Below are 14,745 nucleotides of genomic sequence, written 5' to 3'. Positions count from 1 at the left end.
ACAGCAGGTGGAGCTGACTGGTGGTGAAATTGGTCGTGTCACAGTGAGTGATTCAAACCCCATTGCGATACCCCCAGGAGTGAAATGTTAATATGGTGTCAGGCAGCCATAGGCCTCAGGGGTAAAGACTATCAGGCCCTGGTAGAACCCGTATATTCAGATAATAGGCCTACCCTCCTGACAGCCAGAGGGGTGGTTGACGTCCGAAAGGGGAGGGTGCCAGTATGTGTCCTTAACTGTGGGGAGGAGGAAGTCCATCTAACCAAATATGCCACACTTGCCAAACTGTTTACTGTTAATAATAGTGTGATACAGGCACCCGGACCCTTGGTCCCTTCCAATCCGGCGGAGAACAACGGTTCTGCAGAGCAACTGAAAGATTGGAGTCGGGAATTGCACGTGGGCACTGACTCTACCCCACCTCACCAGAAACAGGGGGCCTACAGGGTGGTTCATGAGTACGAGCGGGTATTTAGCAAACACCCCCTAGATTTTGGGCAGGTAAAAGGGATTCAACATCATATCCCCACAGGAGATCATCGGCCCATAAAAGAGAGATACCGTCCTGTACCCCCAGCTCATTATCAGTGTGCCAAAGACATGTTGCGAGAGATGAAGGAGGCTGGGGTAGTGAGAGATAGTTGTAGCCCCTGGGCAGCTCTGTTAGTCCTCGTTAGGAAGAAAGATGGCACAATGAGGATGTGTGTTGATTATAGGCAGCTAAATCGCATTACACATAAGGACGCATACCCACTGCCCAGGATAGAGGAGTCCCTGGCTGCTTTAAAATCTGCTAACTACTTCTCTACCTTGGATCTCACCAGTGGGTACTGGCAGGTTCCCACGGCAGAGGCGGACAAGGAGAAGACGGCCTTCACGACGCCGATGGGTCTCTGCGAATTCAACTACATGCGCTTCGGATTGTGCAATGCCCCGGGAACGTTCCAGAGGATGATGGAGTGGTGTCTGGGACACAAGAATTTTGAAACCGTGCTGCTATATCTGGACGATGTCATTGTCTTCTCCAAGACCTATGAAGACCATCTGAAGCACCTGGCTGAGGTGTTTGAAGCCCTGTCCAACTTTGGCTTAAAGGTGAAACTGTCCAAATGCCATCTGCTAAAACCCAAAGTGCAATACCTGGGCCATGTGGTGAGTGCTGAATGAGTGGCCCCAGACCCCGACAAGGTTACGGTGATCAAAGACTGGCCGAAGCCCAGCAACCTTCATGAAGTCCGGCAGTTCCTCGGGTTGGTAGGCTACTACAGGAGATTTATCAAGGACTTCACCAAGAAGGCCACGCCCTTACAAGACCTGTTGGTGGGCCAGTCCAAGAAGACCAAGTGTAAGAATACTCCATTTGACTGGAACGATGGACTGGAGGGATCCTTCTCTTGTTTAAAGTCGGCGCTGATGGGAGAAGAGGTACTGGCCTACCCTGAATATGACCAACAGTTTGTATTGTATACGGACACCAGCAACGTGGGGTTGGGAGCCGTGCTGTCCCAGGTCCAGAAAGGCAAGGAAAGAGTAATCGCTTACGCCAGTAGGAAGCTTCGCCCCACTGAAAGGAACCCTGACAACTATAGTTCCTTTAAGCTGGAGTTCCTTGCCGTTGTCTGGGCCGTGACGGAGAGGTTCAAACACTACCTGGCCTCAGCAAAATTCACCTTCTTCATGGATAATAATCTGCTAACACATTTGGACACAGCGAAACTCGGTGCCTTGGAGCAGCGGTGGATGACCCGGTTGTCCAATTACGACTTCACCATCAAGTACCGGGCAGGGCACAAGAATGCGAATGCCGATGCATTGTCCCGAATGCCCCACTTGCCCAAAACGGAGGAAGATCCAGAAGCATTTGATATGGTAGAGCTGCCCGCTTTCCATCGCCCCAAGGCCACCCAGTGCTCCCATCAGGTGGAGAACAGGTGCAAGAATAAGCAGGGCACCCCGTTGAATCCCCTGCCCCATCACGGGTGGGCAAAGAACCAGGATGGTGACCCTGCGGTCCGTCGGGTGAAAGAGCTCCTGACGCAGGCAGGTTTGCATCCCGGCCCGGATAATCCACCAGAGGCATTACAATTGTGGAAGGAGAGGGGCAGACTGTTTATTCACGATGGTAAGCTGTGCTGGAGGAGCATTGACCCACGCACTCATGAATTGGTATGGCAGATCATGGTCCCAAGACAAGATGTGCCAATGGTCCTGGGAGCGTACCACGATGGGGCAGGACACTTCGGGTGGAGGAAGCTGGAGAGGCTGCTCTGAGGGAGGTTCTACTGGATTGGTATGAAGAAAGCCATTGAGAAGTGGTGCCGAGAGTGTGGCCCATGTAGCCTACGCCGGAAGGATCGTGACAGCCAGCGGGCTCCCTTGCAGCCCATCATCACCAAACGGCCGCTCGAACTGGTCGCGCTGGATCACGTGAAGCTAACACCCAGCCAGTCAGGCTATATCTACGCTCTCACAATCGTGGACCACTACTCCAGATTCCTGGTAGTCGTTCCGGTCAAAGACCTAATTGCTAGAACGGCCACCAAAATCTTCCAGCAGTACTTCTGTCGACCCCATGGGTATCCGGAGAAGGTACTGACCGATCAGGGGCCAGCATTTGAAGCGGAAGTGTTTCAGGAGTTCTGCAATCTGTATGGATGTAAGAAGATCAGAACCACGCCATACCATCCACAAAGCAACGGGATGTGCGAGAAGATGAACCAGGTGGTGATCGACTTGCTGAAGACCTTACCTGTGGAGGAACGGAACTTGTGGCCCACAAAGTTACCAGACTTGGTGGATATGTATAACCACATCCCGGTGAACTCCACTAACTGCACTCCAGCGTAACTGATGCGAGGAAGGTTTAGCAAGTTACCTGTGGATCTGGACATGGGGGTCCTGACCCGCGAAGATATCTCACCAGATGCGGACTGGGATACAGAGAGGCAGCAAAGGTACCGCAAAGTACAAGAGTGTGTGGAAAGAAGTCTCGCCCAAGCCCGACAAAAACAAGAAAGCAACCAGCATGCTCCTGCGACTACCTTGTCACCCAGGGAGCAGGTACTCAAACGGAAGCGGAGACTACACAAGCTTGATGATCAATGGGAAGCGGAACCATATACCATCCTGCCATCTGATTTCGACAATACAAAGGTCTGTCTCATCAGCAAAGATGGAGGAGAAACCTCAACGGCAATATCCAGAGACCACCTTAAGATATGCCCTGATAAGCTGAGAGATGGGGAAACAGACCCCAGGACGTCTCCGTCCCTGGAAGAGGAGAAGATGATAGACACTGTTCTTGGCGATTTTCCCCAGTCTTGGACTCAAATAAACCAGGCCATTGTGGTACCTGTCCTGACGTTTCGTCAACTGACACCGCCAGAACTAAATATGGAGCCAGGTCACCCGGGCCCGCAACCACAGCGAACCCCACCGGAGGATGCCATGCCAACCGTTGAACCGGCAAATCCTCCCTCTGCTATCGGTGAATCTGCCATGCCCACCAGTGGTGACAGCGGCCCTGAGAGCTCCAGCCTGCCAGTGCTACCCAGACTCACTAGAAGTGTAGCTAGAAGACAGTGCACTACACCAGCGGTAGCAGGTATAGCGGGCCCTGTTAGGTCAATAGCAACCCCTGCGCTGCGGAGGTCTACACGCAGCACCAGGAATCAAACTCCACTTCGCTACAAAACTTGGAGATACTAATGATAGCTGTTATTTGGTTAAAAGTGTTTGTGTAAACATCTTTGTTACAAGTTTAAAACAATGGACAATGGAGTAATGGACGGTGAATTGCTCCAAAACTTTCAAAAGGGATCCCTTTGTTTACCCGGGATTCCTGCTGTTTTAAGTTTGCACCCACTGAACTGGGAGTCATGAACTGTGCATGACCGAAACTTTCGCAACGTTCAAGTGTTCTCACCTCCCATAAAGGGAAACACTGTTATATTTACTTGTTCATAGTGTTTAATTGTTTATAGTATTTCAAAATTTTATGTGTTTTTTGCTAACATGTATTGTTGTTCTTGTTTTCCCAGTCCGGGAGTACTGGATTTAACCGGGGGGGGAGTGCAGCGCCCCAGAGTCCTGGTCGTTGCAGTAATGTCGCTCTGCCACTAAGGGGGAGTGATGTTACGTCTCATTGCACTAAAGGAGTTCACCTGACCAGGTATCACACACACACTACACTTCACACTCCGGCCACCAGGGGGAGTGGTTCTATCTAGTAGGCCACTCCTCACGCTCTGGTAAAACTGGGGGTTGGACAGGAAGTTAGAGAGAAAGCAGCCCGGGACAGTTCGGGAGAGGACCTGTCAGGGGTGGGATCCTGACAGCGGCCTAGCAAAAAGGACAGATCGTTATGGAGCCATGCTTGAGTGATATAGCGGCAGGCTTCTTAGAAAGGACACGAAGCGAGGTTTATTGTGGAGAAGTGAGAAGCGAGATCACAGTACAAAGGAGAATAGAACCAATAGGAGTCGTGCCTTAAGATCATGGCAGCATCCTACTGAGGCGCATAGCCGGTGGCCGGGGCACCGAGGAAGTAACAGACTCTACGCATTACTTCGAACTACGGCAGGACAGTTAACTTCAGGTTGGTTGTCTCACCCTTTTACACCTAATGAAGACAACGGAGGCAATTGTGGGAGAGGGGCGTCTCTAGGGTCCCAGAATAACTCCAGGCCTACCCCGTCATACGGGTGCGTCCTAGCCATATCATCTGGGGGACGGAGAGAGAAAGAACATCAGATACAGACACAACAGTTGTGAGGACTATCCCGTGGTGCTCAGCAGGGAGGTACTACAACACACAGGCGCTAGAAGGTAGGCACTGATTTCCACCTGCAAAGGGAACTCTGGATGTGCCTTCGGACCGGCCAGTCTCAACCAGTCCTGTTAGCAATGCTCTGGATTGCGGATCCTGAAGCCTTCAGTAAAGAGGTAAAGAGACTGCAACCCTGTGTCCTCGTTATTCATCGCGACTTGCACCATGCACCACCATCACACCTTTCATTGGACGCCCCTTAGCAGGGTCACGGACCGGGTCTAGCCACCGTGACAACCCCAGGACCGAGACAGAGAGGCCCGATACCGAGTACCCCGCGGCCCTGCATCTGGGGGCGCTCCAAATTTACCTCCTTTTTTAAGCTTCAACAGAATCTGTTACAAGGTTTTGCTACCTCATCTGAGAGCAGCATAATGCAGGAAAAGAGACCCTTATTCCAGCAATGTATCACCTAGTTTATTCGGTGCAGTAGTTGTGACACTATCGGAGTTAGTTTTTATATGCAGCATGAAGCAGAGCTCAGATAGCTAACTGTTATGGACCTGGTAGTTAGGTGCACCAGGAATGACCTGATAGTTAAACACGGAATCGGGACGAGCTCTGGGGAAATGGGAACTCTGCTGACCGCAAACCCTACTCCTATCAACACAACTAGAAATAGCCGTGGAGCGTGCCTGACTCTGCCTAGACGCCTCTTCACAGCCTAAGAGCTAACTACCCCTAAAGAAAGGAAACAAAGCCTCACTTGCCTCAGAGAAATTTCCCCAAAGGTAAAAGCAGCCCCCCACAAGTATTGACTGTGAGTTAAGAGGAAATCACAAACACAGGATGAAATAGGCTTTAGCAAAGAGAGGCCAGTCTAACTAAACAGATTGAGGATAGAAAAGGGATCTTTGCGATCAACACAACAAACTACAAAAACCACGCAGAGTGTGCAAAAAATACCCCCGCACCGACTCACGGTGCGGTGGTGCCACTCTGCACCCCCAGAGCTTCCAGCTAGCCAGGCAGTTTCATGATAGCAAGCTGGACTAGAACTTAGCAAGAAAAACCATAAGTAACAAATGAACAAGCAGGAACTTAGCTTTTGCTGGAGTAGACAGGTCCTCAGAAAGATCCAGGAGAGATCTGAACCAGTACTAGAACATTGACAGCTGGCATGGAGTAATGATCTGAGTGGAGTTAAATAGAGAATCCTAGCCTAGCCCTAAACGAGGGCAGCTGGGGAAGGAATCTCAGAACCAGCAGCTCCCCTCACAGCCACCAGAGGGAATCCAAGGACAGAACTCACCGAAGTACCATTCATGACCACAGGAGGGAGTTCGAGAACGGAATTCACAACAGTACCCCCCCCTTGAGGAGGGGTCACCGAACCCTCACCAGAGCCCCCAGGCCGATCAGGACAAGCCAAATGAAAGGCACGAACTAAATCGGCAGCATGGACATCAGAGGCAACAACCCAGGAATTATCCTCCTGACCATAGCCCTTCCATTTGATCAAGTACTGAAGTTTTCGTCTCGAAATACGAGAATCCAAAATCTTCTCCACCACATACTCCAACTCCCCCTCGACCAACACCGGAGCAGGAGGATCAACGGAGGGAACCATAGGCGCCACATATCTCTGCAGCAACGACCTATGGAACACATTATGGATGGCAAAAGAAGCAGGAAGGGCCAAACGAAATGATACAGGATTAAGAATTTCAGAAATCTTATAAGGACCAATGAAACGAGGCTTAAACTTAGGAGAAGAAATCTTCATAGGAACATAACGAGATGATAACCAAACCAAATCCCCAACACGAAGTCGGGGACCAACACAGCGGTTAGCGAAACATTGAGCCTTCTCTTGGGACAAGGTCAAATTGTGCACCACATGAGTCCAAATTTGTTGCAACCTGTCCACCACAGAATCCACACCAGGACAGTCCGAAGGCTCAACCTGCCCTGAAGAAAAACGAGGATGAAAACCAGAATTACAAAAAAAAGGCGAAACCAAAGTAGCCGAACTGGCCCGATTATTAAGGGCGAACTCAGCCAATGGCAAGAAGGTCACCCAATCATCCTGATCCACAGAAACAAAACATCTCAGATAAGTTTCCAAAGTCTGATTGGTTCGTTCGGTTTGGCCATTTGTCTGAGGATGGAAAGCCGAAGAAAAAGACAAATCAATGCTCATCTTAGCACAAAAGGACCGCCAAAACCTTGAAACAAACTGGGAACCTCTGTCAGACACGATGTTCTCCGGAATGCCATGCAAACGAACCACATGTTGGAAAAATAATGGAACCAAATCAGAGGAAGAAGGCAATTTAGGCAAGGGTACCAAATGGACCATTTTAGAGAAGCGATCACAAACCACCCAGATGACCGACATCCTTTGAGAAACAGGAAGATCTGAAATAAAATCCATGGAAACATGCGTCCAGGGCCTTTTCGGGACCGGCAAGGGCAAAAGTAACCCACTGGCACGAGAACAGCAGGGCTTAGCCCGAGCACAAGTCCCACAAGACTGCACAAAAGAACGCACATCCCACGACAAGGAAGGCCACCAAAAGGACCTAGCCACCAAATCTCTGGTACCAAAAATCTCAGGATGACCAGCCAACACCGAACAATGAACCTCAGAGATAACTCTATTAGTCCATCTATCAGGGACAAACAGTTACTCCGCTGGACAACGGTCAGGTCTATCAGCCTGGAACTCCTGCAGCACCCGCCGCAAATCAGGGGAGATGGCAGACAGAACTACCCCCTCTCTGAGAATACCAGCCGGCCCAGGAACCCCAGGAGAATCAGGCACAAAACTCCTTGAAAGGGCATCAGCCTTCACATTCTTAGAACCCGGAAGGTACGAAACCACAAAATTGAAACGGGAGAAAAACAGCGACCAACGAGCTTGTCTAGGGTTCAACCACTTGGCAGACTCGAGATACGTCAGATTCTTGTGATCTGTCAAGACCACCACGAGATGCTTGGCTCCTTCAAGCCAATGTCGCCACTCCTCGAATTCCCACTTCATAGCCAACAACTCCCGATTGCCAACATCATAATTACGCTCAGCAGGCGAAAACTTTCTCGAAAAGAAAGCACATGGCTTCATTACAGAGCAATCAGAACTTCTCTGAGACAAAACAGCCCCTGCTCCAATTTCAGAAGCATCAACCTCGACCTGAAAAGGGAGTGAAACATCTGGCTGACACAACACAAGAGCCGAAGAGAAACAACGTTTCAACTCCTGAAAAGCCTCAACGGCCGCAGAGGACCAATTCACCACATCAGCACCCTTCTTGGTCAAATCAGTCAACGGTTTAACAACACTAGAAAAATTAGCGATGAAGCGACGGTAAAAATTGGCAAAGCCCAGAAATTTCTGAAGGCTCTTCACAGATGTAGGCCGAGTCCAATCATAAATAGCTTGGACTTTAACAGGATCCATCTCGATAGTAGAAGTGGAAAAAATGAAGCCCAAAAAGGAAACCTTCTGAACTCCAAAGAGACACTTAGATCCCTTCACAAACAAGGAATTAGCACGAAGGACCTGGAACACCATTCTGACCTGCTTCACATGGGACTCCCAATCATCCGAAAAGACCAAAATATCATCCAAATATACAATCATGAATCTATCCAGATACTTTCGGAAGATGTCATGCATAAAGGACTAAAACACAGAGGGAGCATTAGAAAGGCCGAATGGCATCACCAGGTACTCAAAATGGCCCTCGGGCGTATTAAATGCTGTTTTCCATTCATCGCCCTGTTTAATACACACGAGATTATACGCCCCTCGAAGGTCTATCTTAGTGAACCAACTAGCCCCCTTAATCCGAGCAAATAAATCAGACAGTAGAGGCAAAGGGTACTGAAATTTGACCGTGATTTTATTAAGAAGGCGGTAATCTATACAAGGTCTCAGAGAACCATCCTTCTTGGCCACAAAAAAGAACCCTGCTCCCAATGGTGACGACGACAGGCGGATATGCCCTTTCTCCAAGGACTCCTTTATATAACTCCGCATAGCGGCGTGTTCTGGCACAGACAAATTGAAAAGTCGTCCCTTAGGGAACTTGCTACCAGGAATCAAATTAATAGCACAACCACAATCCCTATGAGGAGGTAGGGTACTAGACTTGGGCTCATCAAATACATCCCGGTAATCCGACAAAAACTCAGGGACTTCAGAAGGAGTGGAGGAAGAAATTGATAACAATGAAACATCCCCATGTACCGCTTGACAGCCCCAACTGGACACCGACATTGATTTCCAATTCAATACTGGATTTTGGACCTGCAGCCATGGCAAACCCAACACGACCACATCATGAAGATTATGCAACACCAAAAAGCGAATATCCTCCTGATGCGCAGGAGCCATGCACATGGTCAACTGGGTCCAGTACTGAGGCTTATTCTTGGCCAAAGGCGTAGCATCAATTCCCCTCAAAGGAATGGGATGCTGCAAGGGCTACAAGAAAAAACCACAGCGCCTGGCAAACTCTAAGTCCATCAAATTCAGGGCAGCGCCTGAATCCACAAATGCCATAACAGAATAGGATGACAAAGAGCAAATCAGAGTAACGGACAAAAGAAATTTAGGCTGTACAGTACCAATGGTGACAGACCTAGCGAACCGCTTAGTGCGCTTAGGACAATCAGAGATAGCATGAGTGGAGTCACCACAGTAAAAACACAGCCCATTCTGACGTCTATGTTCTTGCCGTTCAGCTCTGGTCAAAGTCCTATCACATTGCATAGGCTCAGGCCTCTGCTCAGAGGATACCGCCAAATGGTGCACAGTTTTGCGCTCACGTAAGCGCCGATCGATCTGTATGGCCAAGGACATAGATTCATTCAGACCAGCAGGCGTGGGGAACCTCACCATAACATCCTTAAGGGCTTCAGAAAGACCCTTTCTGAAAATTGCTGCCAGGGCACACTCATTCCACTGAGTAAGCACAGACCACTTTCTGAACTTCTGGCCATATACCTCTGCTTCATCCTGACCCTGACACAAAGCCAGCAAAATTTTCTCTGCCTGATCCACAGAATTCGGTTCATCATAAAGCAATCCCAGCGCCAGAAAAAAACGCATCTACATTACGCAATGCAGGATCTCCTGGCGCCAGGGCGAATGCCCAGTCTTGAGGGTCGCCACGCAACAAAGAAATAATGATTCTCACTTGCTGAATAGGGTCACCAGAAGAGCGGGGTTTCAGAGCAAGAAACAGTTTACAATTGTTTTTGAAATTCTGAAATTTAGATCTATCCCCAGAAAACAAATCAGGAATTGGAATTCTAGGCTCCAACATAGGATTCTGAACTACATAATCTTGAATGTTTTGTACCTTTGCAGCGAGTTGATCTACACTAGAGGACAGACCTTGAATGTCCATATCCACACCTGAGTTCTGAACCACCCAGAGTTTAAGGGGAAAAGAAAGGCAAAACACACTGCAGAGAAAAAAAAAATGGTCTCAGAACTTCTCTTTTCCCTCTATTGAGATGCATTAACACTTTGTGGGCCAGCTGTACTGTTATGGACCTGGTGGTTAGGTGCACCAGGAATGACCTGATAGTTAAACACGGAATCGGGACGAGCTCTGGGGAAATGGGAACTCTGCTGACCGCAAACCCTACTCCTATCAACACAACTAGAAATAGCCTTGGAGCGTGCCTGACTCTGCCTAGACACCTCTTCACAGCCTAAGAGCTAACTACCCCTAAAGAAAGGAAACAAAGCCTCACTTGCCTCAGAGAAATTTCCCCAAAGGTAAAAGCAGCCCCCCCCACAAGTATTGACTGTGAGTTAAGAGGAAATCACAAACACAGGATGAAATAGGCTTTAGCAAAGAGAGGCCAGTCTAACTAAACAGATTGAGGATAGAAAAGGGATCTTTGCGGTCAACACAACAAACTACAAAAACCACGCAGAGTGTGCAAAAAATACCCCCGCACCGACTCATGGTGCGGTGGTGCCACTCTGCACCCCCAGAGCTTCCAGCTAGCCAGGCAGTTTCATGATAGCAAGCTGGACTAGAACTTAGCAAGAAAAACCATAAGTAACAAATGAACAAGCCGGAACTTAGCTTTTGCTGGAGTAGACAGGTCCTCAGAAAGATCCAGGAGAGATCTGAACCAGTACTAGAACATTGACAGCTGGCATGGAGTAACGATCTGAATGGAGTTAAATAGAGAATCCTAGCCTAGCCCTAAACGAGGGCAGCTGGGGAAGGAATCTCAGAACCAGCAGCTCCCCTCACAGCCACCAGATGGAGTCCAAGGACAGAACTCACCGAAGTACCATTCATGACCACAGGAGGGAGTTCGAGAATGGAATTCACAACAGCTAACCCCACCCACACCACAGCTTTATATGTACATTGTCTATTAACAGTGAGCTGCTTATCAGAGGAGAGGGTGTGGTCGGACCAGGGCTCACATGCACTGTTGTCCAAGCATTGATAATCTCTTGTGATAAAACATTTATTGTATGGAAACAATAACACTTAACCTAATACGTGATACATGCCTGAAATCCGTGTCTCAGCAAAAACCTGCTGACAGATTCCCCTTAAATTTAAACTCACAGACCCATAGTTTTCAGGTTCAGTTTTTTATCCTGTTCAGAATATTGGTGCCACATATGCTCTAGTCCTGTGGTATGTAATCCTTTTATATTGTATATATAATGTGCTGTCTATTACAGTACTCAGTTCATGCAGTGCTAAAGACTTGTTGATTTCTTTGTTTTTTTTGATGTGATGATGATGTAATTCCTGTTTGGTTAAGCAGGTGACAGCAGGGGTTGTCAAGAACTTTGACATTGATGCCCTATCCTTAGGATAGGTCGTCAATCTCTGATTGGAGAGGGTGCTAAACAGTGGCATCCCTGCCAATCAGCTATTCCCGATGTTGGCAGTGGCTGGAACTGCTCAGTTGCGTAGCTGCACAGCACAGCTCCATCGACAGAGTAGCAGCAGCAGCTGGGTACTACACATCTGCCGCCTTTTCCAATCAGCAGGGGGTGAATGTGCAGTACCCAGCAGTGGACACTGTTCCCTTGACACCGACACCGATACCAGGGGTTGATCAGACATTGATGATTTATCCTAAGGATAGGTCATCAATGTTAAAGTTCCAGACAACCCCTTTAATGAAGCATTTGTAGTAGACATTGCCATTTGTGCTCAGCACTCCAAGATAAACTGTGACTCTTTTACGAACTTGTTACTGGATCAATAGATGAAATATTTGTAAAGCGCATGTCATTTTATCATAAGGAATAAGTTTATTTATTTAGCACATAAGAATACACACAGTGATTAAAATATTGTAAAAATCTGATGTCATTATACATAGAATGTAAATGCTGTATTTATATCAAGTTACATTGTTTATATTTGTGAATGGATTTATCCCACCATTGCGTGTTTACAGCTCCTCTTTGGATTATCTTTTCGAACCACGATGTAAACACAGGCTTCCTTGTAAAACACTTCTTTGCATTTTACCCGGTCATATGCAAATGGTCTGCCAATACTAAATAAAAAAAGAAAACACTAATAGAGTAAGAAATCTATTATACATTGAATTGAATTGTCTATTGAAAAGCTCACGAGTATAAGACAGTATGTAATGCTCAAATAAGAATCCTCTAATATCCTGGGTTTCCATATTATCTTTGCCAATGGATAAATGGTGAAAACAAGTATTTATGGCAATTGTCTTTCAATTCAGGCAAATCTTTAGTGAGGCCCTTGCATTTTACACAGCCTTGCCAAGTCACTATGATTTAATATGATTTAATTCATCCTATAAACTTATCCCCTAAACCATATTTCAATAAGGCAGCCAATATGTAGTCATGGCAGGCGGAGTCCTACTCAGGGCCATATTTGGAACTTTAAGTTCACTTCTAGTAAGTCAAACTAAAAGTGCCAATACTCTGTAGATAGTAGTTAGGTCCTAATACTCAATAGTCAAACGTCAGCCGATCCTGCGGATATTGATGGGTTCAGACGACAATATAATGTGTGTGGGGGCCCCTGACAGATGATTGTTGTGGCAGATAAAGATCTGGCATGTCCAGACTGCAGATCCTTTAGTTCTTAAAAAAAGGAGTGGCTAGAGAAGTCTGACAGAAGCTCTCTCTTAGGGTACTGTCACACAGTGCAATTACGATCGCTACGACGGTACGATTCGTGACGTTCTAGCGATATCGTTACGATATCGCAGTGTCTGACACGCAGCAGCGATCAGGGACCCTGCTGAGAATCGTACGTCGTAGCAGATCGTTTGAAACTTTCTTTCGTCGCTGGATCTCCCGCTGTCATCGCTGGATCGTTGTGTGTGACAGCGATCCAGCGATGCGTTCGCTGGTAACCAGGGTAAACATCGGGTTACTAAGCGCAGGGCCGCGCTTAGTAACCCGATGTTTACCGTGGTTACCAGCGTAAAAGTAAAAAAAAAAACCGTACATACTCACCATCTGATGTCTGTCAGGTCCCTTGCAGTCTGCTTCCCGCTCTGACTGTGAGCGCCGGCCGGAAAGTGAGAGCAGATCACAGCGGTGACGTCACCGCTGCGCTCTGCTCTCACTGTACGGCTGCACTCAGTCAGAGCGGGAAGCAGACTGCAAGGGACCTGACAGACATCAGATGGTGAGTATGTACGGTTTGTTTTTTTTTACTTTTACGGTGGTAACCACGGTAAACATCGGGTTACTAAGCGCGGCCCTGCGCTTAGTAATCCGATGTTTACCCTGGTTACCAGCGAACCTCAGCATCGCTCCAGCGCCGTGATTGCAAAGTGTGACCGCAGTCTACGAGGCTGGAGCGATACTCATACGACGCTGCGACGTCACGGATCGTGCCGTCGTAGCGACGAAAATTGCAGGGTGTGACAGTACCCTTAGACAACACAGGAGCATTCAGCAGTAATAATATACATCTACTTAATCCCTTAAGCCCCAAGGGTGGTTTGCACGTTAATGACCTGGCCAATTTTTACAATTCTGACCACTGTCGATTTATAAGGTTATAACTCTGGAACACTTCAACGGATCCCCGTGATTCTGACAATGTTTTCTCGGGACATATTGGGCTTCATGATAGTGGTAAAATTTATTTGATATTACCTGCGTTTATTTGTGAAAAAAATGGAAATTTGGCAAAAATGTTGAAAATTTTGCAATTTTTCAACTTTGAATTTGTATCCCCTTAAATCACAGAGATATGTCACACAAAGTACTTAATAAGTAACATTTCCCACATGTCTACTTTACATCAGCACAATTTTGGAACCACAATTTTTTTTGTTAGGGAGTTATAAGGGTTAAAATTTGACCAGCAATTTCTCATTTTTACAACACCATTTTTTTTAGGGACCACATCACATTTGAAGTCATTTTGAGGGGTCTATATGATAGAAAATAACCAAGTGTGACACCATTCTAAAAACTGCACCCCTCAAGGTGCTCAAAAACATTCAAGAAGTTTATTAACCCTTCAGATGTTTTACAGGAATTTTTGGAATGTTTAAAAAAAATGAACTTTTAACTTTTTTTCACAAAACATTTAATTCAGCTCCAATTTGTTTTATTTTACCAAGGGTAACAGGAGAAAATGGACCCCAAAAGTTGTTGTGCAATTTGTCCTGAGCACGCTGATACCCCATATGTGGGGGTAAACCACTGTTTGGGCGCATGGCAGAGCAGGGAAGGAGCGCCGTTTGACTTTGCAAAATTGACTGGAATTGAGATGGGACGCCATGTTGCGTTTGGAGAGCCACTGATGTGCCTAAACATTGAAACCCCCCACAAGTGACACCATTTTGGAAAAGTAGACCCCCTAAGGAACTTATCTAGATGTGTGGTGAGCACTTTGACCCACCAAGTGCTTCACAGAAGTTTATAATGCAGAGCCGTGAAAATTAAAATTCTTTTTTTTTCC

General features: G+C 47.2%; 1 protein-coding gene across 1 annotated transcript in view; it reads right to left on the bottom strand.

The window, feature by feature from the left end:
* Positions 1-12,067: 12,067 nt before the first annotated feature.
* LOC143768469 (beta-microseminoprotein-like) overlaps positions 12,068-14,745 on the bottom strand; it is a 75,156-nt gene continuing 72,478 nt past the window's right edge. Inside the window, exon 4 of the mRNA XM_077257150.1 lies at positions 12,068-12,334. Coding sequence (XP_077113265.1) covers positions 12,208-12,334 — 127 coding nt within the window. The 3' untranslated portion in view covers positions 12,068-12,207. The remainder of the gene's footprint in view (positions 12,335-14,745) is intronic.

Source organism: Ranitomeya variabilis, chromosome 4 (assembly GCF_051348905.1).
Source record: "Ranitomeya variabilis isolate aRanVar5 chromosome 4, aRanVar5.hap1, whole genome shotgun sequence".
Lineage (NCBI taxonomy): Eukaryota > Metazoa > Chordata > Amphibia > Anura > Dendrobatidae > Ranitomeya > Ranitomeya variabilis.
The sequence above is the reverse complement of the archived record's forward strand: the minus strand, read 5'-3'. Positions and strand labels throughout refer to the sequence as shown.